The 27,162-nt window shown below is 38.5% G+C and overlaps 1 protein-coding gene across 6 annotated transcripts in view; it reads left to right on the top strand.

Annotated features, from left to right (window-relative positions):
- CTNND2 (catenin delta 2) overlaps window positions 1–27,162 on the top strand; it is a 662,416-nt gene that overhangs the window by 471,352 nt on the left and 163,902 nt on the right. For all 6 annotated transcript variants that reach the window (XM_069853473.1, XM_069853478.1, XM_069853475.1 and 3 more), the window contains one exon: window positions 13,638–13,770. In XM_069853473.1, the coding sequence (XP_069709574.1) occupies window positions 13,638–13,770 (133 nt within the window). The remainder of the gene's footprint in view (window positions 1–13,637; window positions 13,771–27,162) is intronic.

The following is a 27,162-nucleotide window of genomic DNA, read 5'->3' as shown; positions in this document are numbered from 1 at the left end:
GGGAAAAATAATCAAAGTTTGCTTCTGCATTATGTATGACAGTAGTTCACTGCCATCTTAGATGTAGACCTCTTGTGTCTGTTCTGTGCAAACAGGCTCTTGTCTTGGGTAAAGGAGATTATGCTGTCCAGACTTGCTCTGAGTGTATGTTGGGAAGGAGAGGGAAGTAAATAATCGGTTGTCAGAATGGATTCAGTGTCTCTGAAAGAGGGTTAATAGAGATGACTGGAACCACCTGTCATTATGATTTTCACCTCTCCAGCAAATAAACCTGCTGTTCATTTTTGGGAGCATTTTAGAGCAAAACCTAATTTCTTAAGTGACAATCTAGTCAAAAGTGAATAGATGCATTTAAGTTACACATGCTACATGAATTGTACATACTGCAGAATAACTGCTTAAGTTTTTAACCACAGTTAAACTACTTTGACCTAGAAATGTATCTGAAATCATTTTATAAACAGCTCTGATATCAGTTGCTTAGTTACATCTGACCATGATCTTAGGTCGGTTGCTGAAGTCTGAAGCAGTCAGTCATGTTAGAGCAATAGGTTGTGAATACTGGATGTTTTATAGCTGCAGCCAGTGCTGCCAGCCATATGCATAGGGATGGTTTCAAAATCAGAGGGAGTGGCATTGTTCTTGTAGCTTAAATAAGGAAATGGGGGGGTGAGGGGGTGGGAGAAGGTTACTCAAAGTCTGATAATGAATTAGCTCTGAGCTGGATAAAAGTGCAATTCACAGTCTGTGCTTCTTGCATTTGGCAGACTATGCAGGGTGTAATGCACAAGCTAAATTCTTCGATCAGTGAATGTAATGGGCACTGGAATTCAGTATATCAGAGGAAAAATCCCACCCAGAACATGTTGCAGGGAAATACAACTATACAACTATAATACTGTACAACTAACTCACCCTTCTTCTATAGGTAACTGTACTTCCACAGGCTGAGGAAGGATTTTTGATAGGTTGAGGCATATATTTTTCCCTCAATATATTCTAGTGTCTAAGACCTCTTTAAGATCTTGATTCTGATTTCTAAATGGCAGATCCTTGGCAGTATTTCTCTCATTCATTAATAAAGGCAATTGCCCTGACTCAATAGCATGATTATTTTCTTCAGTGGATTTATTAGAAACACACAGTGTTTTACAGTTCAGCTGGAAATAGTTCTGCAGCAGAGCTGTGCGGAAGAGTCTGCAGACATTCTTTTTGTAAAGGATATGGAAGTCATGTCCCAGTCATTACCTGGTAGGATGGCAACTATGAGAGGAGATGGTTTTCCTCATTCAAAGGATGTTTTTCTGAGTTTTATTTTACTGAAGTTGAACATTCAAATATACATATGAGAAGTCTATTTTATATTTATTTAAAATCTACAGCCTACTTCTGCCATAAACTGAGCACCATCCATGTAAATATTTTTCTCTGATTTGGGATTTGTAGTGGGTTTTTTTTGGTAGGACACACTGTTCTTGGTTTGTTTTGTTGATGACAGAGCAGGTAAGGGTTATGAACTTCAATGATATTGTAATGGTAGCACTGGTAGTACTTTCTGTTAGTCTTACCTGTCCATTGACAAGCTTGTCATTCTTCTGCTGTTTTTTTGTGTCATTTTGGAGACTCTGGGTTATCCTGTGGCCCAGACAGAGAACAGAAACATTATCATGCAAGATACCAAGCTAGAAACCATCCTTTCTACTTTTACTCCTCCCTGCAATTGTAGAAGTACAGTTTTATTTTCTGATTTAGTACACTGAAAAGGGGTATACAGATTAGGTTTGGTGGTGCTTTGAATAGAAGAGAACACTAACGAAACACCCTGTTAGAATCATAGAATCACAGAATCATAGAATGGTTTGGGTTCAAAAGGACCTTAACGATCATCTAGTTCCAACTTTTCTGCCATGGGCTGGGACTGTTAGAAACAGCAGCAGTAAAAAAGTGTGGGTGTGAAAAATATGTGTGCGAAATATCTCTTTTTTTCCGTTTATAAACAAAAACTATTGCTAGGGTCAATGAAATCTGAGATTGATTAAAATTTCCCTACATTAAGCCATCTTTAGCTTTAGCAATGTACGTGCAGCATACATGCCAAATAGCAGAAGACTTGCAGTTGGAAATTGGCTTTGATAGCCTAGAAGGTCTTTTCTTGTCCTGCACTCCTCTCAAATACGGTCCTGATACTCTGCATCTTTAAATTTGTAAATCTTTTGCAATCATCTAGTAATGAATCAGTACTGTATTTGGTTCAGAGACTTGAAAACTAGGGCTGATGATTTTAACTTTTGCCCAGTTTTTTGTGGTTTTTTTTCCTCCTGTGAGGGGCATGTACGCACTGGCTCTCTTTAGCCATACTTAACATGAAGATGATGATATCTCTGTACTCCATTAGGAGAGTTCCCTAGAACTTCTAACATACTTCCAAGTAAATAATAGGCATGTGATGGGAAGTAGCAATACTATTTGAGTGTCACTACTCATTACTGGTGGATATTTTTCCTTCCATCCAACACATTTCCATTCAAGCAATTTTTTAACAATTCACAGAATCACCAGGGTGGAAAAGACCTCCAGGATCATTGAGTCCAACCATTCCTATCAAACACTAAACCATGCCCCTCAGCACCTCATCCACCCATCTTTTAAATACCTCCAGGGAGGGTGACTCAACCACCTCCCTCAGCAGCCTGTTCCAGTGCTAGTGACCCTTTCCATGAAAAATTTTTTTCTGATGTCCAGCCTGAACCACCCCTGGTGGAGCTTGAGGCCATTCCCTCTCGTCCTGTCCCCCGTCACTTGGAAGAAGAGGCCAGCACCCTCCACTCTACAACCTCCTTTCAGGTAGTCGTAGAGAGCAATAAGGTCTCCCCTCAGCTTCCTCTTTTCCTTGCTAAACAACCCTAGTTCCCTCAGCTGCTACTCATAAGACTTGTTCTCCAGCCCCTTCATCAGCTTCATCGCTCTTCTCTGGACACTCTCCAGAGCCTCAACATCCTTCTTGTGGTGAGGGGCCCAGAACTGAACACAGGATTCGAGGAGCGGCCTCACCAGTGCCGAGTACAGAGGGAGAATAACCTCCCTGGACCTGCTGGTCACACCGTTTCTGATACAAGCCAAGATGCCATTGGCCTTCTTGGCCACCTGGGCACACTGCTGGCTCATGTTCAGTCGGCTGTCAACCAACACCCCCAGGTCCCTCTCCTCCAGGCAGCTTTCTAGCCAGACTTCTCCTAGTCTGTAGCACTGCACAGGGTTGTTGTGCCCCAAGTGCAGGACCCGGCATTTGGCCTTGTTAAACCTCATGCCATTGGACTCTGCCCAGCGGTCCAGCCTGTTCAGATCCCTTTGGAGCCGCCCTGCCCTCCAGCAGACTCTTTTGTTTCTGATCCCTTGAACTGTCTTGTCTCCCGAGTCTTGCATTATTGCACTGTTTTTGTGATTGTACATTCAGATGCATCAAGCTAGCATGTATTTTTTTCGTGCTTAAGGAAAACTGAAATAAAGGCAGGAAAGAAAAGCCATTAGCCTGTATTTCCCTTTGACAAGAGCAAATTCAAGTGTATTTATAGAATTGTACAGCTTGTAAGTTTAATGGATAGTATTAGTTCCTCTGCTTCTCTAAAAGATTGAATAGGAGTCCAGTTGTAAGAAAAGAAAATGAGAACAGTTTATTGTTTGATTTTTTTAATTCGGTGTTAGAAATTTATGTAGAATTTTCTCTGGCTTTCCAGACTTGGTGTTTGAGTGTTCCAGGGCATATTGTGGAGCCTATCAAATTTGAATCACCTTTAAGTGTTATTATTTAATATTCATTATTTAAACATAAAAGCTTGTCTAATTTGAAGAGTTTACTGTGCTCAGAAAGACAGGGAATGCTGCAAAGTGTTAGTTAAACAAGAGCGATGCTTGGGTATGCATATGTGGAGATAAGGGACAGTTGCTGCCATGCAGTGAGTAGCCAATAATGCACTAATAGGGTAATTGCTAAGGAATGACACAGCACAAGTTATTTAATATTAATACTTTCTAATAGTTCGGATGGACACTCTTTTCTTCCCTCGACTGCTTCTGTAAAAAACATTTCTGCAGCTGTGCTAAACTGTATGTAATGTTGCCACCTGTTTTCTGCTATTTGCACACATAAAAAATACTCAGTTTCTGGTTGTGGAGCTTGCCATTTCCCAGATGGCAAACTGCCCAATCTTTTTACTGTGGACAGGAGGAAAACACACAGCTTGATTGCTTTTTTGTTTCTCAAGACCTGAAAAAGCTTGAGTCCATCATCCTTGCTTGAAAAGGGTAGAAGCAGTTGTTCTCTCTTTGCCCTGGGACTTGGGAGATCTTCTGTGGCCAGAAGATTCGTGAAAGAGAGCAATGGGGAGAGATGATCCATGTGTTTTCACGTCAGTTATCAAGAAACTCATTGCAGTTAATAACATGACATTAAAAGCGTTGACTGGAGTGAGGTGGAGTGCCCCAAAACTTTCTGGGAACTCTTGTGGTGGTGGTTACTTCAAAAAAATGATGTGGATGCCCTGAGACTTTCATGGAGTATTGTGTGTGCCAACTTCCTCTCCTGCAGATGAGAGTGGTTTGAATTGGTAACATCAGTGCTGTTAGGCTAATGCTAAATTGTTCCTGCTGCTTTTTTGTAATTTTTTTTTTCAATAGCTGCAATGGTTAGGTATCTTGATGCATGTGGGGAAGTACAATGAAAGTCTTCCACTTTAAAGGGCACCTCCTATTTTTGCAGGAAAATCAGGGCTTTGTGAAGTAGCATTTATTCTTTGGAAAAGATGTATTTCTACATGGCCAGATGGAAGCAGAACCTCAAAAGCTTTTGCACAGTTGTTGGAATACAGAAAGGTTTAAAAGCCTCTGGATGGGAACACTAGTTCTAGAAAAGGACGTGATTTTGATTTACCGGGTCTCCAGAGACAGAGAATCTATCAAGCCTTGGTGAAAGGCATTAAAGTAAATGACGGTGTCTGACAAAGTGAGTCAATGACAGAGTCAAGGCTGGAATCCCTTAGGTCTGTCTACTGTTTTAATCTCCTGTCTGCATTGCAACCTTTCTGATCTATGAGGAAAGCATATCCACATCTGTAACAGCTGTTCTACTGGTGAACAACATTTCACAGTCTTCTGAAATCTTCCCTGTGAAGTGTGAACTGTAAATGGAGAGAAGCGAGCACAAGCTGGTCTCTCAGGGAGGAGTTAACTAGGTATATTTTCACAGCTGCAGTGTATTAAGCTACTGTAAGGCCCTTCTGTAGTAGGTCAGAAAAATGTTATGCATTGCAGGAAGAAAGGAGATAAATTAGGCAGCTTAAAGATATCTTGATGGCTTACCTAATTTGCCTCTTATTCACTTTTGAAGAAGCAGTCCCTGTTTATGCAAATATCTGCAGAGGAGGAGATAAAGCCAGATTTTCAAGACTGTTTAAGCTCAACAGCCCTAGAAGGTAAATGGCACTTCCTTACAAAAAAAGACAACAAACAAACAAATAAAAAATCGACTACATAAGCCAAATAGTAAAAATTGCAAAAATAAAGATATCCTAAAGCACTGAAGTCCCTGTTTTCCTCTGCTTCAAGATCCACAGTCTGGAGGAGAGAGAACATTATACCAGCTACAGCAGGGTATGGCTACCTGAGGACAGAGAAACTTTTTTCTTAAAAGCTTCCTCACTCCCATATTTATGGATGACCATCGGTAGCTTGAAAGTTTATTCATAAAGGTTTATATATATATTTCAATTAAAAAGAGATTCATAAATGATATCTGGGTAACCATGAGCAGGTAGTACTTATACTTCTGAATGTAATCATATTGTATTGGAGGCAGTAACCTGGAGCTGTGAATGGTACCACATGGTGAGTGTCATTAGATAATCTTTATTCAACTGTGTCATTTTTAAAATCTTTTCCTCTTAAGATGAAAATGTTCAAGAAATCTTCAGATGGTTCAGCTCCAGATAATTTTTGTTATGTTGAAGTAGTTTTCATCTTGCCTCTTCACAAACCCACTTTTTATGCTTTTCTTATTTTAAAATCTAAATCACAGCTAGTAATGTAAGAACAAAAAAGTGATCCCTTATCAGAGAACATCTAAAGGATACAAAAGCAGAACTACAGGAGGGCACGTTTGCCATTGTACAAGTCAATTTTAGCCCTTTGCTCTATTGGAGAGGTGATTTTTTTGAAGTGCTAGATTAGCCCTGATACCTCAGGTTTATAGTTCTGTTAAAGACCTGGGACATTCTGAGCATCTCCATTGCTGCTTGGCAGAGCTGGGCAGGAATCTTGTGCACCTGCCACAGTACATACTCCTCTGTACCTCATGAGCAGGCACAAACAATTGTAAAAAAACACACTTGTGATGAATCTGTGTAAACACTACTGCAAGACAGTTCTAACTTTAGGCCATGTGGAAGCATCGAGGAAAATATCATAACCCAAGAGCTGGTTTGTACTCAGCTGTGCTAAATTTGAAATCTAGGGAAGACACAATCTACACTCTTAACTGAAAATAAAGTATATATAGAAGCACAGTCAGATGTTGTTGACTGCTCATGTATCATACACTTAAATATTGCCAGAATGCAAAGTGTTGCCCATTTGCATCAATGAAATTGTTGGTTCAGTATAGTGGGTCCAGTTATGGTAGATAATATCTTAACACTGCATATACTAACAGGTCACAGTATACCTGAGTAAGTAGATTTGAGTAGTGTCACTTGAATGAAAACTGGTAACTATTTGGCCAAGCATATCTCTCTGATGTTTGCCTCCTCAACCTCTGACAAGCTCTGAAATAAACTTTTCCCATACCTCAAGTATCATTAGACTCTGTAGTGGAGTGCTTCCTCCTCTTTATGATTTCATATCCACCATTTGTACTTTTTTTTTCCCTGCAAATCAAATTCACAGTTGTGCATGTATTAAAAAACACCTCAGCAACCTGACAATGAATCAGTTATTGCAATCATTTTTAATGTTACAAAGACATTTGGCAAGCGCACTGCTCTAACAAGAGCAGCTCTTTAGAAAGTGTGAAGAACTCCATTAGTGGAACTACAAATGGTAAATATTGTGAGATTCAAGAGTTGCAGGTTTGGTGAGATGTTTATATTTAATCCGATTGTGTGTCAGTGGACACATTAGCATCAGTCATAGGGGGCACCTCACACAGACTGCAGTTTTCATGTTGGAATAAACAATAATGTAGATGGATTTCTTTGTTTCGTTAGAATTTGCATTTTTATTCATAGAAGATGCATCTGCAGTGCTTTTTCTCTCTCCTTACTTCTGGTGCTTCCAAATTTAGCCTAAACTATGTCAGAATATTTTGTCCCTAACTTGTCCAGTAGTCTCGGTTTGGTTTATCTTTCTTGAAAGGACAAAACAGAAGTATGGGAAGCTCTGCAGATAAGGGTTCATTGCTGCCCTAAGGGGTTTGTATTAGGCTCAAACCTGCTGTTACTACTTTTGTAGATGTATGTTATTTGTATCAGTGTGGGGCTGAGGATGAAGGTGATCAGCTGCTTGTTGTCACACACTTCTTTGACCAAGTTTGACTAAAGACAATATGGGGAAGGATATTGAGGGTTTTCCAAGGTGAGTGGAACAGAGATTGACATCACTGGATTTTAATTTCCTAAAAGAGTGTTGCAAAGGTTTCCAGTGTTCACATGTTATATTTTCAAAGCAAATGTAGTAGATCTTCCTTCTCTTAAGCTGTAGCAGATCATTCAGAGCGGGCTGATAATCCGTGTCTGTCTGTGTGCTTGCATATAGTGAAGTATGTTTGAAAAAGGGGAAATACTTCAAGGAAAAACTTTAAATTTAACTCCCTCAAAATGTAATATAATAAGTGTATGTTCACTTTTGTTTGGCCGGCTGTCATAAAGTCACAGAAAGAAAATGAGGGAACAATTTGTTAGATGACTTCTTCCTCTTTATATCACAGTCCTTGCCTGTGGATTTTTTTAATTTATGTATTTTCTAATTTTCATTAGCAGTGAAGTTTAACATCTTGCCTTTGCATCTTTAAGTGTACTAAGCTAAAGTCCTTAGAGAAAGATTCCTGTAGTATTGGTATATTTTCTCCCAAATATTTTTAATAAAAGTAATTTTTTCCCTCTAAACATGGAAAGTAGTTCTCCCTTTGATCTTCTCTTCACTTTCCATTAGTTCTTCTTGTGTTTGATCCTGAGCTACATGTAGTTTGTTTTTTCCTAGTACTACCATAAAAAACATTCTCACTGCTCTCCTTTCAGAAACAAGGCTACAGAGATTTTCAGTCTTTATTTATTGAAAGGGAGAAGAGGGAGCAGTGTATCTCTGTAGGCGTAAGTTCAGCAGAAAGTCTCATAGATGGGCATTAGGGATGCCACAATGTATATGAGTTAGAAGTCTGGGAAAGATTATCCTTAGCTCACATTGTTTTGTCTTTGCCTTTGAGCACCACTTCGTATATGAAAACCTTTACTTCTTCAGTCTAAGACTGTCTCACATATACGCATGCATATTAAGACAAGCTGGCACATACGGTCCAGTCTGGTTTAAACATACAATTCTGTAATAAATATATTTAGAAATTGTGAATTCTCTTTCTTTGATAAATGCTTGGTGATAGTTCAGTCTTTGTCAAGCATATGGTTCTTTGTAGCAGGCATCTTCACAGTGCTGCCTTTGGGGAATGCTGCTGAGACAGGAATAGCTCTGGGTGTCAGTGCTTGCCTGTGCCAACTGCTTGATCAGATGTGAATGTTCTGCTATAATAATGTAAATCAGAAATAAGGACTCAGGCTCTTGTGAGATTCACTGTAGCCAATGGACGGAGAGTAGACAGAGATATCACACCTGCTTCTCCAATGCTGGGTAGAAGTGATCACTATCATTACTTAACAACTGGAGACCTATGCTTTTAAAATTTATTTTGTAGCCTTTTTAAAATCAATGCAGATGTAGATGTAACAGGAATTTTGGTTTTGCTTTGCTGTGTGTCATCAGCATTTGCAGTAGCAGAGGATGGAAAATCTGGTATAACTGAAGCAAATATTCAGATGCAGTATATACCCTGTGTTCAGCAGCACCTTTACGTGACCCCACATAGCCAGTATAGCCAGTGCACTCAACTGTGTTACTAACAATCTCTTTTCAGTCTGCGTCTCCTTTGCTTTCTGACACGTATGTGATACAACAGCAGGAGCAGGTATTGGTTTCAGTGCAACACTTGCAGTATCCAAGTCAGCCTGGATTTCTTGGTGCTACTGGTTCTGCTGCTCAGAGTTGTGGCTCTTGTCCAAGTGTTTGTTGTTTATTTGTTGTTCATGGATAAAACGTAGCCTATTGTGATAGCCTAGGCATACATATTGCCAGCTTACATATAACTCAGTGTTACCCTTCGGTTCTTCTGTCACTCCTGGAACAGTAACCTGCTATAATCCACGGAACATCTGCCTTACTTAAAAAAACTTGGCTAAAAACCAGATGCAGGATCAAAATGAGATCTATCCTACGTTCCTAGGAGAGCACAGTTTCCATCAAAGAAAGAAGGTGGAACACCTTAGCGTGCTTTCATCAGTTTCCTCAGATGAGGACACTTCCTAGAAATAAGGCTCTTTTCAACCTGCCAAAATATTTGAAATGCATGGCAAATGCTGCTTTCCAGGCAAAACTGTGAAGTTCTTGCACAGCTGTGATTCTTTTGTGGAAAAACCTGCACCAGCACCAGAAGCCTTCAGCAGACCAGAACAGCTTCATGTTGGTATTGTAATAAAAATCTAGGAAAGAGCAGAAAGTCTTGAATGTACAGGTGCTAGCTCACTCTTTGTTTTTGAATCAACTACACAGACTCTTTGTTGGCATTCTTAAAAATTAAGTACCATGCACCTCCTCATATTTGCTCCAGGCTTCTGGCTTGTTTGACCATCTATGTGAATCACCTTGTTCAGGTTTCGTAAGCATGAGGGTGTTAATAAAGGACAAAGGCTTAGCTAGCGTTTGTTTAGGATATTCACTACAGTTTCAAGTTTTGCTTAATTCTACTTCGTAATTTTAATTGGTTTTGGATTCCTGTATGTTGCCAGTTTAAGTAATTTCGATGTGGCATAATATCAGACATTTTGCAGAAATGGAGGTAGATTTGATTGTCATGATCCTTCTCCCTTTATTTTAATCTGTCCCTTATCAAGTACCGACCCTACTACTGCTTTTTGTTGGTAGACAGTAAAAGATACTTTGCTATCTAATTTTGATTATCTTTTCAGAGTACAGACCAGTTTATTCCAGCTATTGACTACTACAACATACTTGCCTTCCCTACTAGTTATTTTCTCTTACTTTTGTTTGGCTTTCTATTTTAATATGTGGGGTTTGTCATATGGGTATGTTTTAGTCACAGCCTGAAAGTTCCCCCCGCATCAAAGCAAAATGTTCCAGATAGTTTTATACCTTTGTCTTCTTGAAATTCCAGCCCCCCTCCCATCTGAAGACTTTAGTTAGTTGACTTTGTTTAAGTAGCCTTCGTTACTTTTCATAATGAAGGCAACTTTTTTAAAAAAGCAATATATAGCTTTTTCAAGTAAGTGTTGCTAGTAGGGCCACAAGCTTGCTGTTCTTAAAAAGAAAGAGATCCTTTCTTCCTCTAGCTTTTTGCCACCTACGAGAGACATGTAAAAATAAATGAAAAAGCCCCTGGAAACTAGTCCTTCTTGCCCCGGAGGCTGCTAAAATTATCACAATTATTCAAGCAGCTTTAACTGTTGACAGAAATTTTTATTTGTTTTATATAGCTACCATATTTCATATAGAAACTGCTAAAAATATAATCATCTCAGAGACCATCTGCCTGAAATGACAGTGCAAACTGGGGCTAAATGTTTAAACTTTTTGTCCTGCTATGTTCATTATCTTCCCTAAAACTGGTTACATTATGAACTCAGTATTCAGTGCTAAGGGTTTTTTTTCTGAAATAATTTTCTACTTACATCCAATGTGCACAGAACCATTTCTAACAAGTATTCATGTATCACTTATTTGCTAACTTTCCTTCTGGGGTATGAGAGGGGAAAACCAGGCACAGCCTGCAGGTTCATTAGAACAATTAAACATACCTTTGCTGGAGGTCTTTTTGCCCCCTCATTGCCTCTTCTGGCCTGGATTCCAGGACAAGAGGAAGAGCAACCTGGGCTGGTTGTCAAGCCCCGTGGTGTAGTACTGTCCCTAACAGGCTTTCAGCTTGTTTGTTTTCTGTTCAAGATGCATATTATAAAGGAGGAAATTTTGTTTGGAGAGAACTTGGTGAGAAATGTTCCAGCACTTTGTCGTATAGCTGTTTGGTGTAAAGCAGCTCATTTCAAATGTTCCTCCTTGTTGTCTTGTCATACAAGCAGTTTTCCTCTGCTATTTTATATCCTCCAAAATACCAACACTTGGCATCCAGGATTGAAAATTAGAATAAATTAGAAGCAGAGCTAGGATTATTAAATTGTTCTCAATAAGATTGATGGGTTGTAGGGTTTTTTTTTTTATTTTTATTTAAAAATATTTTCTAGAGGATGTCTTTGGTTGGCTGGGGGCCATTTAGGAGGCGGGTCTAATGTCCTTGAAGCAAATACAAGAAGTAGCTACGACATCAGATAATGCTTTTTCTATCACCTCTGTTAATTTAAGATCTGTTTATAGGTTTACACTACCCATTCTTAAACAGAAATAAGTAATTAACCAAAAACTTCCTTTTCACCTGTCTTCAGCTGCCAAAGCTTCTAGCCTCCCTTGATTCCTTTTACAATGTTGTCTGACTTTTCAAAATATCAACCCAGTGTTATGATCTTTCTAAACATATGAAAATAGTCTCTTGTTGAAGCTTCCCAACAGTCTGTATTATCTCAAGATTCATTGGAATAGAATCATAGAATCATAGAATCACAGAATAGTTTGGGTTGGAAGGGAGCTTAAATCATTTAGTTCTGACATTCCCGCTATAGTCCGCATGTGATTTATTATTACATCTTCATACTTTCTTTGTATTAACCCTTGATGTGAAATTTCATGAGTTAACATCTGTTTGGTCAGAAGATAAATAGCCAATGAAATTCTAAGTGTATTCTTTTACATCTCCTAATTATAAAATGGTTCTTCATTAAGATACAACTGTAATGACAACTCTCAACCTGGCAAACATCCCGTATGAGAAGAGAACAAATAATACCTCTGTTCTGTAGTAATTCATTATTATTGCAAAATTACTCTTGTTTCAATCAATGTCTTGGGAGAACTGTTGTACTTGAAGTGTGGTGCTGGATTTTACTAGAAACAGACTGCAAAGCTACTGTAAGTGGTACTCAAACATGGGTGACTTCTCCCAGTGACATACGTACACTTGGTCTCAGTGCAGCAGGAAAGTGATGATTAGGAGTATTTTTTTTCAATTATTGTAGCTGGACTCTGCAACGGCTCTTGCGGATTTTTTTGGCAGTGAACTCCCAAGTGATCATGGTAACCGCAACAGAGAACCTACGAACTTTTTCACAAGTCACCTCTTTCCCCTCATTTCCCTCTGTTACCTTGTGTGTGTAGCATTAGATGGAAGACAGTGAAAATATATCTATGCACAAGAAAATTAGCTTCTGGGGAAAAAGGCATGTAAGAGTTAAGTATCTCATGCAGAGTGGCTACGTGTATTTCTGGCTCTTGGGACACAAAGTCCAAAGCCATATTCAAGAATTATGTTACCCTTAAGCACAGAGGGGAAAAATTTACCTGAAGTGACAGATTGATTTTAAGCTCAGTTCTGGAAGCTGCAGAATACCTGCTGGGACTTGTTCAACACACTTGGGTTCAGTTGTTTCATTTGATGCTAATAGTGTTTCATGCTTTGTAGGATTAAAGAAAAGTGTGAGGGCTGAGTCTTTGTATTTGCCTAGTTGCTTTAGATTGAGTAGTATGAATGCAGATGTAAAAGCAATGCGATGCATAAGTGTGTATTGTACAATTGTACAATAATTGTATTGTACAGTAATTGTATTGTACAATTGAAGGGATGAGATTGGAAGAGACCTCTGGAGGTTGGCTGGTACAGCACCCTGCTCAAACAGGGACAGAACTATATAACAGTTTTACATTAAGCATGGACCATACAAACAAAAAGACAAAATAAGTCATTACTTGTTATATAAGAAAGCAGTTTATATCAAATACATATTTGTTGTGAGTAAAAAGTACTTTTTGACTAACTAGCAGTTCAGAGCAAACCATTTGTGATTCTGGTTTTAGCCTCCATATTTTAATTTTAGAGAGAAGGTATAATGGTATCAGCATATATCTTGTTTCTTTTCTTATATTAAGATTTCATCTAGTCATTTTTATTTAGAAAACTTTAGCACTTAGAGACATAACTCAAAAAAGTTGTTTACTCTAGTTATACTTTATATAACCTTTATTTTGCAAAGAAGTACAGTTAAAAATTAAAAATAGCTTCATATTTGATTTAGTGTTTGCTTTGAAAATAATGCAGAAAAAGGTCAAGATTTTACTTAGATATGTCTTCATTGGCCCAACTGTTGTCACATTCATCCACTAAGAGTGGAATTTTTGATGATTCTTTCTGGTTTGTTTTTGCACAGAGAGTTCGGTTGGCGAGATCCAGAGCTTCCAGAAGTTATACAGATGCTACAGCATCAGTTTCCCTCAGTACAGTCCAATGCTGCAGCCTACTTACAACACCTCTGTTTCGGAGACAATAAAATAAAAGCAGAGGTAAGATTTATGAATCTTTTTGCTGTCGGCCATTTATCATCAGCAATTATTTGTATGTACTTCAAAGAGTCACAAGAGTAGTCATGGACTCAATGATCCGGTAGGTCTTTTCCAACCTGGTGATTCTATGATTCTATGATATGTCTGGACCCATTTTACTCAAGCTTTCACTTATGTAATTTGTTACCATTAGAGAAAGTAAAAAATCCATAAAATGTTATTGCCACTCTTTTTGTTTGATTCATTGGTTTTGAATATTTTTATTGATTGCATACCATTTAAACATTGTATCAGCAGTAGTTAGGTAAACAGCTAGTGGTATAGTCTTGATCTTTTTGAAGTGTATGGGCATTTCCTTCAGATTTTCAAAGAGAGATGTTTGGACACTAAATAGTAACAGAAAAGATGGAAATTAAGAAAAAATATTCTGAATCAAAGCCTGCTTTAATGTGTAATTGTGTGAGTAGAATTTAATTCTACTTATTTTGCAGCTCGAACTATGATTGTTGGTGTACGATCTTGAAATTTTGTGCAGATTATATCTGAAATGTAATTCAACAAGCAATATAGACTTTGTTCTGTACCTGGTTGGTACTTCTTGCTTGTTCGTTCCCTGTGGTTAATGAGACTAGTTCAGCTTTTGGCACAAGTTAAAACAGAAGGAAGGCAGCTCTGAGGGATCTGACAAACACACAGGAGTCAATTAAAATTGAATGAATGAAGCTGTTACCAGCCCCAGCTGCCTCCCCTGGCCTTCTCACAGATAGTGCTAATCAGGGACATGTGGTGTGCACATAAATCTGTGCCTGTACTGACATCTTTTAGCCTGGCATGTAAAGGTAAACTGAGATCAGGATATGCTACTGCTTATTTGTCAGAACTGTGCAATGGTGCTGGCTTGCTAGTGCTTCATTTTCCTTCCCCTCAGTGCATGCCCCTCTGTGGGTCTACCTAGCTATAGCAGCTTTCCCTTCTAGGCTTTTTTTTCTGCTGAGTGAGTATGTTGTCTGCTGGCGCTGGCTGAATTACACTGGTTATGATCATCATCACAACATCTTAGAAACAGTAATAAAAAAAACTATCTACGTGAATTTTAAAATGAAGAATGGTTGCGCACTGGAAAAGCAAACGCTGTTACAGGTGTTGCTGAATATTTTAACTGCATACTCTCCTCATTTTCTTTTCTCATCCTTATCCACAAGTTAGTTTTCAGTAAAAGAATGGATTAATCTCCAAGAAAGGCAGTTAAAATATTAGAGCAATTTATTCATTGTACAATCTGTGCTTTCTCCTGTTAGGCATATATTGAGAGCCCTTAGGTAGCTATCACATTTGAGGGAAGAAGATGGTTTGATTTTCATTGCTAACCATTCAGGGAAAACAGTGACTGATGATGTTGATCTAACCCATCCCGCTAGGACATCAGCCTCTTGTAAGCTTCAGGCTCATGAGCTGGCAGTGTGAAGGCGAGTGTAGAAGACAGCAGAGTACTAGGTAGTGCTCTGAGCTTCTTCTCTGAGTAGCGATAACAGGTAAAGTGAGGATTTCACCCCTTCATTTGTTATTATTCTGAGCTTTGATATATTCCTCTCTCCATAAAAGACAGAAACTGTCTCTGAAAACAAACAAAATCTTTTTTTTTTTATTTAAACAGGATGCATCTGAATTATGAGTTGAACTAATACGTAAATAATAGAAACTGATATTAAAAAAATCACTCTTCCATGAAATATTTGTGTTCCAGTTGTGTGTTGAGGCTAGTTCTCCTGTCTGGCAATGACTACATTTAATATCCAGTTCCTTCTTCACAGAAAGCAGCACGGTTGTCTTATATGTTTAAAGGACTTTCAAACAAAAGTTTGAAGCCATTTATGTGAAGATCCCCCAGGCTGGCTAGTATGGTGTCAGAAGTCATTTACTTTTTCATAAAAGAACTTTTGGAGTGAATAATTTTTTATATTTATGGTAGAATTTTTGTTTTTTTCCCTTCCAGTCCTGAACAGAGATAGGCAGATGCGATAACCACTGGCCATTGATAAAAATGGTGGTGTCATTTCTTGCAGATGCTGCTGCTTCTGTGGTGCCCAAAACCTTTCAGTGGTAAACTTTATTTAAAAGTATGATTATAACTTCTGCTCATAGCTGTGTTTTCCACAAGTGCTACTTTTGAGTCTCCTTCAAGTATTGCTGACTGCAAGTCAAGCACTACATCTGCTTTCAGCAGGGCTTCTCATTCTCTGCCATTATTCCCTATGCTTGGTGCTTAGGTAGTGCAGCAGATATTGGAATGGAGTTGAGAGAATTAGATTATTTTTGATAATGTCTAATAGTTTTTTTTTCATCTCTTGTTGAGACAAAACAATCCTTGCTGAAGATCTCCTATACATGAAAGGGGACACAGGGAGGCAGAAGGCTGAAGATTGTAAAAACTACCAGGCAGCCAGTTAGGCTTAGTAATTCTGGAATTTAGAGTCTCAGAATACTTTAGTGATTCATTCTTTCATTTTTTCATTATTCTTTCATTGGTGACAGTGAAGAACGCAACTAAAAGGCAAAAGGAAAGGAGGGAAGAAGTTTTGATCAGATATTTGTAGGCAAACAGAAAGTTTGTCAGGCAGAAGAGCACAAGAAGTCCCTTTCAGATGACATTTTCTCCTTAGGAGAGGGCTCTTACACCAACAATGGTGAGACTGTGAGCAGAGCCAGAGTAGCTGGTCCTGGATGCCAAAAAGGAACAGTCAGGGGATATAGGAAAAGAGAAGCATTTTAAAATAGTCAGTAGAGAACATTTCTTTAAAAGAGCACATTCTATTAAACACAGGATTCATTCTTCCACAGCAATTTTTCTTCCTATAATGACAGCTTACTCTTTTGTATGAGGTCACCATATAAAAGGATTGAATTGTGCAGTTTCACACGCCAACACCATTTTACTCTCATGGAAAATGGCAGCCTGCCATCAGCTGCAAAGGTGTAACAGGTCACTCAGGGTTTTTGGCACCAATGACTCCTTTCTGCAAGCTAGGAAATTAATTTTTGCCATCAAAGCCACAGCACTTGAGGTTCTCATCTCAGGAAAATTGTGCAAAGATGCCAAATGAAAGAACAGTGACTACTGTCCTGCCTGAAGCCTTCCCTTGCATCCTTAATAAATCTCACTGGATCGAACAGTTTCATCTTTATCTTCGAGAGCATTCCCATATACACACTTCACATGGTCTTAAGAGAAGAGTATCAGGACAGACGTTATTGCATGAGTGATTGCATGCTGAAAGCAATTATTTTCCAAACTTACTCAAAATCACCAATTGTATTCATTTCATCATTAGCCTTAAAAGATTTTCTGCGTCTTCTTCTGTGACTTCTTGAGAATGTGCCCAGAATCCTTTCAGCACGACACCACCAATCTTTCATATGTCAGGCAGCAGGCAGAGACTATGCTAACCTCTTGTTTATTTTTATGTTTATGTTGTTCTTTATTGTTATTAGTGAGGGTTTGTTGAATATGCATTTTTTCTTTCACATCCTTTATTTTGTTAAGTGCATGTTAATCTATATGATTGAAATGGAATACGAGCATGAACTGTATAAGAAAAAATATCTCATTATATGTAATGTTAATTATTGTCATCATCTCCGAGGATAGGTCCATGATATTGCTTTTATAACTGCTGGCTAATGCTGACAAAATTCTTCACTCTGTAACATTTGAAGGATCCAGAAAGGGTTTTGGAAATGCTGTTATCGTCCTTGATGTATATCTTGATTTTGTTTCTACAGTGTTCTGCAATACTCCTCTCTGTTTCCATAAGGGGTTCCAGAGACAACAGTATCTTTCTTTTCCTATGTGTTTGAAGAACAATCATAGTTTTGCATTCACCTTTCCATAGCTGCCACCTTCTCTTTTTCTTTTTTCCTCTAAGATCTCTTCAGTTAAAAGATGGAATTTGGCTGGTCCAGTGATGATACTGTCGGTTTTCCATTAAAGACAATTATGTAAACTCCTATAATTTCTTCATGCCAGATGATATAGACATAGTATTTAATTAAGTGAAAGAAGTGTCTCATAGGTGATACTAGAAGGTAATGTAAAAATTGCAAAGGGGCTCCAAGACATTTCTTGAGAGTGCATTTTAATGCAGACAATAATTACATACTTTTGGAGAAGGTATACTTCCCTGTTCAATTATAAACATTTTATTAGTACTTTGATTATCATAATGCTCTTATGTTAAACAACGGTGTGAGTAAAATCTCACAGTTTGAGAAATACTTCCCTAAATGGCTTCACAAGGAATTTACCATTTTAATGATGACTGTTTATAGGAAGAGGTGCTTACCTGCACCCGATTCCCCAGTGAGCCCTGATTCATTCATGCTTTCGTTTACCTGTGTTTAGATTACTGCATGCAGGATAGTTTGGGTCTATCTCCCCATCACCCTGGGCATTACCGTGTGAATAAATGTAAAACAGTCCCTTTCAAATACACTTTCTGTGTCTTTTTTATTGGTAGAAATTATACTTAATGGAGGAAAGCAGCACCCAGTGACATACTCAGAAACATTCTTCATGTAAAATTGTTAGCCTCATTAATGATTCTACAGGACCTAACTTGCAGGTTCTTACTAATGTCTAGACTGTTTTCTAAGAAGCCAATTAACAGATCTGTTCTTTTGCAGTATAGGTTAGTAGTATTTTACTGTCAATTATTCATACACAAAATGTTTTAATATTTTACTCTCAAAGTACTTTTGGAAATGACCCTTTAATTTGTCTTTTGTAAATTGTCTTAGTTTGCTTTGTTGGCCTAGATTTTTGGCAGGATGTTCCTCTCCTTGCACTTTGTCATTCAAGCATATAGTTTTACACTAAAAGAAAGTTAGGATTAACTTCCATGAACAACCATCATAAGCATCCCAGTATAGCTCTTCACAGCAAGACAAAGTACACAAATAGCTTTATGATTACTTCTTATCCCATTACATTCAAGATTTTTTATTCTTTACCATGAGGAATGACATCTTTCATTCCTCCTTAACAGTAATGTATTTTTTTAATGTTATTTTTCAAAGAGCTTTTGAACTGGTGGTACTTGGAGAATTTTAGCCAACAGAGGCTGCACTTCTACAAGATTCTGGTGTACTGCTTATAGCTACATGAGAAGTAACTGCAAAGTGTAAAATAACTGACCTGTAATTGTTAAATGAGACTTGGTCAAGTGGGGAATTATAATAATTACAAAACGAAACTGTGAGAAGAATGGTTAATTTGATCAATTTAAGCACCCGTTATTTTTAGCTTTCTTTGGCATACCTATGGCTCAAATCCACCCTATCATGCTGTGACACAAAAAAATTACATGTTTCGTTGTAGCCAGAGAGAGAAGAGGGAGATGGAGTAAATATGTGAAGTTGTCATAAATGATGCAGTTTAGGTTAAAGCCATATACCTGAAATAAAATGAGTTTATACTGAAAGCATTTGCTAAGTTTCAAGCCCTAGGTCTGTTTTTAGCCCTACATGACCATGGGCTCTCCTTTAAAACTGAGATGATCATTTTATTCTACTTTAATTATTTCCTTCTATTTTTCTAAAGGGTGGTAAGTTGGCGACAACCTGTCAGTATGAACAGCTGTGCGGTTTCAGGTTGAAAACACTTGTGAGGGCTGTCCCTCTGCTTTCATTCTCTATGCTTTTATTATATACCGAAATGGTGCGAAAAATGCCAGATCTTGCTCTTTGACACAGATGTCCACGAAAGCAGAGATGTGCCCCAGCTGAGCAGCGAGCATGTTAGAGGATTGTCATGGTCCTCTTGTAGGACTCTTGGGTACTTTCTGTTCCAGCAGCAGCTGCTTCAGGAAATGGAAACTTGCCCAAACTTGACAGTGGTGGTTCATGCACCATGGGGATGGACACATGATACTGGATCCTCAGTGGTGACAGGCTTTTAGATGTTGTCCTAAGTCACTGCTTTCTCCCATCCCTCAGGCTAAGAGCACATCCCTTGGGCTAAAGGTGCAAGGCTGTGTCCCAGTGTTTTTTCTGTCTGCAGTTTGCCTGACACTGTACATCTTGTGGCATCCTTTCAGTTGTATTAATTTTGAGTGGAATATGGGAGCTGAAGACATATTTTCCCCTATCCTTTTGGAAGATTCATAAAAAACAAAACTGGAAAAGATGAAGAATTAGTTTCATAGTAACAAAGCCCTTTTTTATCCCCCATTATCAAGATCTCATCACTCTGATATAGTAACTATGGCTTGTCTCATCTTCTTCCTGTAAAAGATGTTCTGAAAGCACCCTACCTTTGTTTTCTGCCTGTGTAACCTCTCTGCTCCCTTCGGTTTTATTTATTTCAGCAGTCTGTGATTTGAGTTTTATTTCAGTGTTAAGGAAGGCAGGTATTTTATAAGTGGTTTGTAAAACAATGATTTCTGCACTTCAAACCCTTTTCTATTGATAGATGTGTGAGAGAGTGTATTCGATGGCATTTCAGAAACTACAGCACTAGTTAGAAGTGTCTAATATGTCTGCTTTGGATGTCCCTTTATGCTGTCTCCATGATACCCTCTCTCCTCTTTTAGTTTAAATTGTGTGAAGCAAAGAAGCACTAACTCATGGCCAAAAATACAACCCTGTGACTGAACATTTTCCCTCTTTAATATTAACTAATAGAGATTAGGCAGAAATAGCTGTGTTGGTCTAAACACAGTAATCTATGTTAACACAATTGTTAAGACCACTTATACTCTCAATGGTCTTAAAACATTATGATTTAGAATAATGATAATAAAAAACACATTTTCAATCACTAATCTTTCCCAGTCTAGAGTGCAATGCGGAGTTACTAAGTAATATCTATTAGAATATATAAATCTGGTTTTAGTCTGTAATAAATTCTGGAAACATGGTTAATTTTGACCTATTCACCTTTTTTTGGTTTTTCTTTATGCATAAAACCCCACCTTCTATCAGGGAATTAAATCTTAAACCAATCATCTTGCGTTGAAGAGCGTTTCTAAGTGCATCACTCTATTGTTTCACCATCTAATTTATGCGCTGTCATTTTATGACATCTATCTCAGAATTCTAATGATAGAGTGCATGTCTCCGTTTTGTGCACAGTCTTCACATTTATTAAGACTGAATATTAATGAATGTCACTGAGTGTTGTGTTGTGTCCCCACAGTCTGTGCTCTTTGTAGCATAGAAGGAGTGGCATCTTACACTGTAGAATCTCTCTGGGGTCATTTAACCATGGTTAGTTTTGATTTCATCATTAGGATACTTTTCCTGAATCATAATAATGATTTACTATGCAGCTGTCATATATGTCAGATTAGGAAAATTTTATAGTTGTTAAATAGTTAATGATAAGCCCCACCAGAATAAAATTTAGTTAAAATAGAAGATTGAAGAGTTAGGATGTTAACTGAAGACTGCACAGCAAAGTAGTGGCAGGTCGCAGGGGCATGTTCTTGTCTTTTACTCCTTTGCTGTGCCGAGGATCTTGATTAATGCTTTGGGTTTATTGCATTCACATTTTAAAATTATTCCTTTTGAAAAATAGCATCAACTGGGAATAAAATATCAGCCCTGTAAAGTGACACTGGTTCAGAAATAAATAAACATGAATATATGATTTCATAAAAGTGATTGAACATCTAATTGTGGTGGGTTTTCTGAGTTAATGCTACATAAACAAAAATTAGACAGTTTGGTTGCTGCCTTCCTGTTGTTTTCAGTTGTTTCGTAACATCACTCTAATCTCACAAAACAACTGAATCGAATGTACAGTGACTGAAGACATTATTATTTTGCAAAATAGTGGATTTAAAGTGGAGAATTTTTGCCTGTATTTTTACCACACACACCACTTCACACTGCTTTCATGCTTCTTTCCCACCCCAGTTATTCCTTCTTCAGGGAATAGCCAAATGGGCAAAGTTTTGCACGCTTTTTCCAGTCGTTCCTCTTTAAGGTACATTTTTCTCTGATGCTAATAGGTAATCAGCAATGATTATTTAGAGCCAAAGCAAAATAAAGTCATGTTTTTATTTATTGACAATGGTGCATGCTTCGTATGGATAATTGCCTCTTAATTTTTGTTGTTTGTGCTCTCCTGTTTATACACTGCACTGCTAACATTTAACAGTGTCTGCAAACATCATTGGGATTGCATAGAGCCTGAGCTCTGTTGTGCTGCTGTTTAGGGTCTAGCACTGATCGTGTGGGCTGAAAGGAGTGGGTGAGTGAGGTCTTGAATAAACCCTGTCTAGTTCTCCTGTTTGTCAAGAGTTTCAAATTCGCTGCTACAGTGTCTGCCCTGCAGGAGATGAGAGTGTTGGGTCAAGGTTTCTAAATTTTTCAGCTCTGGGCAGCCACAGTTTGCCTCTGAATGAGTAACTACAATATAGAGAATTTTAGGCAATAAATTCAATTAGCCAGAAAATTCAGATGTGAACATCTGGCAATAATGCTTTTCATGCAGTTAGGAGGAGTGGGAAAAAAAACATTAATATGTGTGCAAGATGAATGTCTTCATGCTACTTTCTGCAGCATGCAGCAGATGCCCTAAGAACATTGCAGTGTGTCGTGAATCTCTCTTCACTGATGTGAGGAAAAAATGTCCCAGCTGTATTGTAATGTTTGTAAAAGCCATATCTTCTGTACTTAAAAATATTAGGCAGTAGGGAAGGAAAGGTAATACATACTGAAAGACAGTGTCATTTGACATGAGTAATATGATGTTCCCACATTTTGAATGGGCAACATATATATTCGCAACTTTTTCAAGCACTGTATAATATTCTGGTATGTATGCCATGGATTTCTTTCTATTCATAACTCTTCTGCCAATTACTTCTCTGATTTATTAGGCTGATGTGTGAATGCAGAGGATTACTTTCCTATTGTAAAGCATATTTTGTTATTATTGGTCTCATCATCCAGCAGGGCACGGTAAGACTTTGCGCACTATCTATAGAAATAAAATAACCTAGATATAAATATGTGTAATTTGATGCTTTCTCAACATATCTGTACTGAAAAGGTTGGCAGCAAAATGATTTCAGTAAGGTAAATTGTAGGCCTGGTAAAAAGGCCATGCCAATGAAACATCCAACGTAAAGAGCATCAGCTGATCTTCAAGATGTATTTAAAAATGCAAAGAGATGGCTGTTACTAAGCTACTGAGAGTGGTTGCAACAGAAAGCACAGGTTTCTAGAGGCTTAAGGACACCAAAGACTCCAGAATTAAAATGCCTACCTTTCAGCCACTGCAGAAAACTGTTTGAAGTCCGTTGAACTGGAGTCCTTAATGTAATCTGAGTCAATTTATACCAATGCTGCTGAAGTCCATATCCATCTTCTAGGTTTTGCACTGGTATAACTCAGAGTATGACTCATACCACATAAGTAATAAAAGGAAAACCAAGACAATTAAAAACAAGATATAAAAAATTATCCATGGTGAAGTCTTTATCAATTTTTTGCTCTCCATGGGCCAGATTTGCTTCTCCTCATGCCAGAAAAGTGCAGCTTACAGATAAATGGCTGACGTTTCTAAGGTTAGTATCTTGTAGAGACCTTGGTTCAGGCAGATACGGAAATGCATTAGATCTCTGAGAGGTGGCCTGAAATTATTTGGAATATTATAGAGTTTTTTAGTTTCACAAAGAAATTTGATTTGTTCCTGCAGACTCATCTGTATAAAAAGTAGGCATTGTAATGTCCACTGTAAGGATCATATAACGTATATAAAGAAGTGTTTCATGCAAAATGATAAATGACACAACCTGTCGAAATCAGCCCCACCTATCTGAGCTACTGCAGTTGCTGAAGAGCAGGTGGGAATGCTGCCCATCAGCATCAGCAGATCTGGCTGTTTGCTTCACTAGACATATTGCAGGCACATGATGAACCAAGCAAGACGCTAAGAAAGGGACACACTCCTCACTCCACACACAGAAGTATTACAGGGGTTTGGGTGGTGATTTTTTTTTCTTTTTTAACTACTACTTTGCTGTTCTTATGTCCAGGACCAACCGAAAAATTGCTGCAACTCAAAGGCTTTATAGAGTAGTAAGCAGAGTTAGTCCATTAGCAGTGAGGTGGCATTATTTTTGATAGTTATTTTGCTTGTTCCTTAATTCTGTATACTTTTTCTGTATTGTGTTGATTGAAAAAAAAAAAAGTGAAGTCTTGATTTATGCTGGACTGCTTTTCAGAATTATCATCTGAAGCTTACTGGTAGTCCAACAAGCAAATGGAAAGTTAAGTGTATCAGGAAAATAATAGAGAACAGAATGGAGAACATCATTGCTGGAAGACTGTGTTACAGATGGTACTCTGTGAGGTTCTGGTCCTCCCCTATTTTAAAGATTACAGGCAATTTATTAAAAAATCAGAAGGAAGGTGTGGATTTTAGAAGGCAAAGAGAACCTGAGCTAGACAAAGGGGAGGAAATAATATTCAAACCAGTATGACTATAAATACATGTATGCAGCCACAGTTGTTATAATAAATACTTTTTTATATATATAATTTTGCACATTGAACTGTTGATATTACAAAGCATATTAGATATGAGGCAGTCTTATCACAGAATCACAGAATAACCAGGTTGGAAGAGACCCACCGGATCACCGAGTCCAACCGTTCCTAGCAAACACTAAACCATATCCCTCAGCACCTCGTCCACCCGTGCCTTAAACACCTCCAGGGAAGGGGACTCAACCACCTCCCTGGGCAGCCTGTTCCAGTGCCCAATGACCCTTTCTGTAAAGAACTTTTTCCTAACGTCTAGCCTAAACCTCCCCTGTCGGAGCTTGAGGCCATTCCCTCTTGTCCTGTCCCCTGGCACTTGGGAGAAGAGGCCAGCACCCTCCTCTCTACAACGTCCTTTCAGGTAGTTGTAGAGAGCAATGAGGTCACCCCTCAGCCTCCTCTTCTCCAGGCTAAACAACCCCAGCTCTCTCAGCCGCTCCTCATAAGGCCTGTTCTCCAGCCCTTTCACCAGCTTTGTTGCTCTTCTCTGGACTCTCTCCAGAGCCTCAACATCCTTCTTGTGGTGAGGGGCCCAGAACTGAACACAGTACTCGAGGAGCGGTCTCACCAGTGCCGAGTACAGAGGGAGGATAACCTCCCTGGACCTGCTGGTCACGCCGTTTCTGATACAAGCCAAGATGCCATTGGCCTTCTTGGCCACCTGGGCACACTGCTGGCTCATATTCACTCGGCTGTCAACCAACACCCCCAGGTCCCTCTCCTCCAGGCAGCTTTCTAGACAGACTTCTCCTAGTCTGTAGCACTGCATAGGGTTGTTGTGCCCCAAGTGAAGGACCCGGCATTTGGCCTTGTTAAACCTCATGCCATTGGACTCTGCCCAGCGGTCCAGCCTGTTCAGATCCCTTTGCAGAGCCTCCCGACCCTCCAGCAGATCGACACTTCCACCCAGCTTAGTGTCATCTGCAAACTTGCTAAGGCTGCATTCGATGCCTTCATCCAGGTCATTGATGAAGACATTGAACAGGGCTGGACCCAGCACTGAGCCCTGGGGAACCCCACTTGTCACTGGCCTCCAGCTGGATTTCACACCATTTCCCACCACTCTCTGGGCCCGGCCATCCAACCAGTTTTCCACCCAGGAGAGTGTGCGCCTGTCCAGCCCAGAGGCTGACAGTTTCTCAAGCAGAACGCTGTGAGAAACTGTGTCAAAGGCTTTGCTGACTTTTACTCCATTTACAATACATAAATGGGTAGACAGAGGAAAGATTCTGGAGTGCAGCTTTACACTAGAACTCTTAAATTACAGGTCGTAGTTGTAGCTGCGCCAGAGCCTGCCTTTGTGACCATAGACAAATAATTTAATTTTCTGTGCCTGAGTTTCTATTAGCAAAACTTCCTGCCAAAGAAAGAGGTTGTAAGAAAGCATTCATTAGCTTTTGAGGCAGTAACTACCCTCCCAGATATTTCAGCTTTAAGACAGAAAATTCTCACGTGACTGAGAGATTCTTGGAGGATCATGCATCAGTTATAAAGAGAGAATGCCTCTTGTTTTAAATGGCAGTAGAGAATGTCATAGGAGTAGAGATCATCAGGTGACAGTATGATACTTCAGCTAATAAACTATAAACGTGTTTTAATCTGAGAAGTAGCGTGTTGTTTATTGTGTGAGGTATCCAAGGTAACTACAGCAAACACCAAAAAAAGGATCTTCTTTAATTTCCAGTTATAGCTGAAATATCAGTTGGAATTGTTCTGTTGTTTGGGCTTAAATGACTGAAAAAAGGAATTTTCTTTGATCTTAACTGTGTTCCAAGATTGTATTTGTGTTCACATTGACTAAATTCCACTAATAATATGCTTATCTGAATATAGTTAACTACCCCTTAAGAAATTTTCATCTGACACTAAGTTGATGTCCGCTGTTACTGTTAGATTATTTGAAGTAACAGCCTACAGCATTTGTCTAAAAAACCTACTTTTTCTCTACATAAAAAATTGTTGCATTTTCTGTATCATGTTAAACTTCACTAGGAATCTGATTATAGGACTACCAGGGTGCTCTTAGGTTAAGATCATATATTGTTATTTTTCCTTCAATAATGTAATCCTTCATTCTCAAGTATTTGCATCATTCTTTTCTAATACCAGAAAGCAAATGATCCAAACACTTGGAATTAATCATTTCTCATTTACTTTCAGACAGTACTAGATCAGTGATTGAGTAATGCCGATATCTTTTTGCACCCTAAATTAATATTACTGTTGCATTATCTATAAAGTGCACACTGCTGAACCTTCTTTAATAGTGAGGCTTCTTTGGCTGTTTCAAAAAGCAAAGACCTTGAATTAAAAACTATTAATTACAGTACCTTCTAAGGGCTTTGGGGTTTGTGTATTTTTCCTAATTTGTGTGTGTTCCACAGTGTTAGTTTATACCCGCAGTGATTCAAAAGCTGAGAAGCTTGGTTAATGCAGGTCAATGCCACTCTGTTCATTTTAGTAGATACTGCTTTTAACATGGGGATTGAAAATCACTTTTCTGATACTTTCACAGTCAGACAAGCACTTTAGATCAGCTCTATACCTGCAGCTAGGAGGTTATTTTTATGATCCCATTAATGCTTGATGTTTAGAATAGGATGCTTGTGTCAGCCTACAAATTTAATGTTTTTAAGAGTATTAGGTGTAAACTGCTTTACTGTTATGGGTAACTTATACAAAGCTGGAGATTTCTTTAGTAAAAAATAAAGTTCTGATAAAACCTTGATTTATAATAGGCATAGCCTTCCTACGAAGCATGAGAAACAGAATGTATCACAGTGCAGAATACATTAAGGTTTACTGACTGAGAGGGCACCACATTTATTCGTAACTTTTCAG

Source organism: Phaenicophaeus curvirostris, chromosome 3 (genome assembly GCF_032191515.1).
Source record: "Phaenicophaeus curvirostris isolate KB17595 chromosome 3, BPBGC_Pcur_1.0, whole genome shotgun sequence".
Lineage (NCBI taxonomy): Eukaryota > Metazoa > Chordata > Aves > Cuculiformes > Cuculidae > Phaenicophaeus > Phaenicophaeus curvirostris.
Note: the sequence above shows the minus strand (reverse complement) of the source record. Positions and strands in the feature narration are given on the sequence as shown.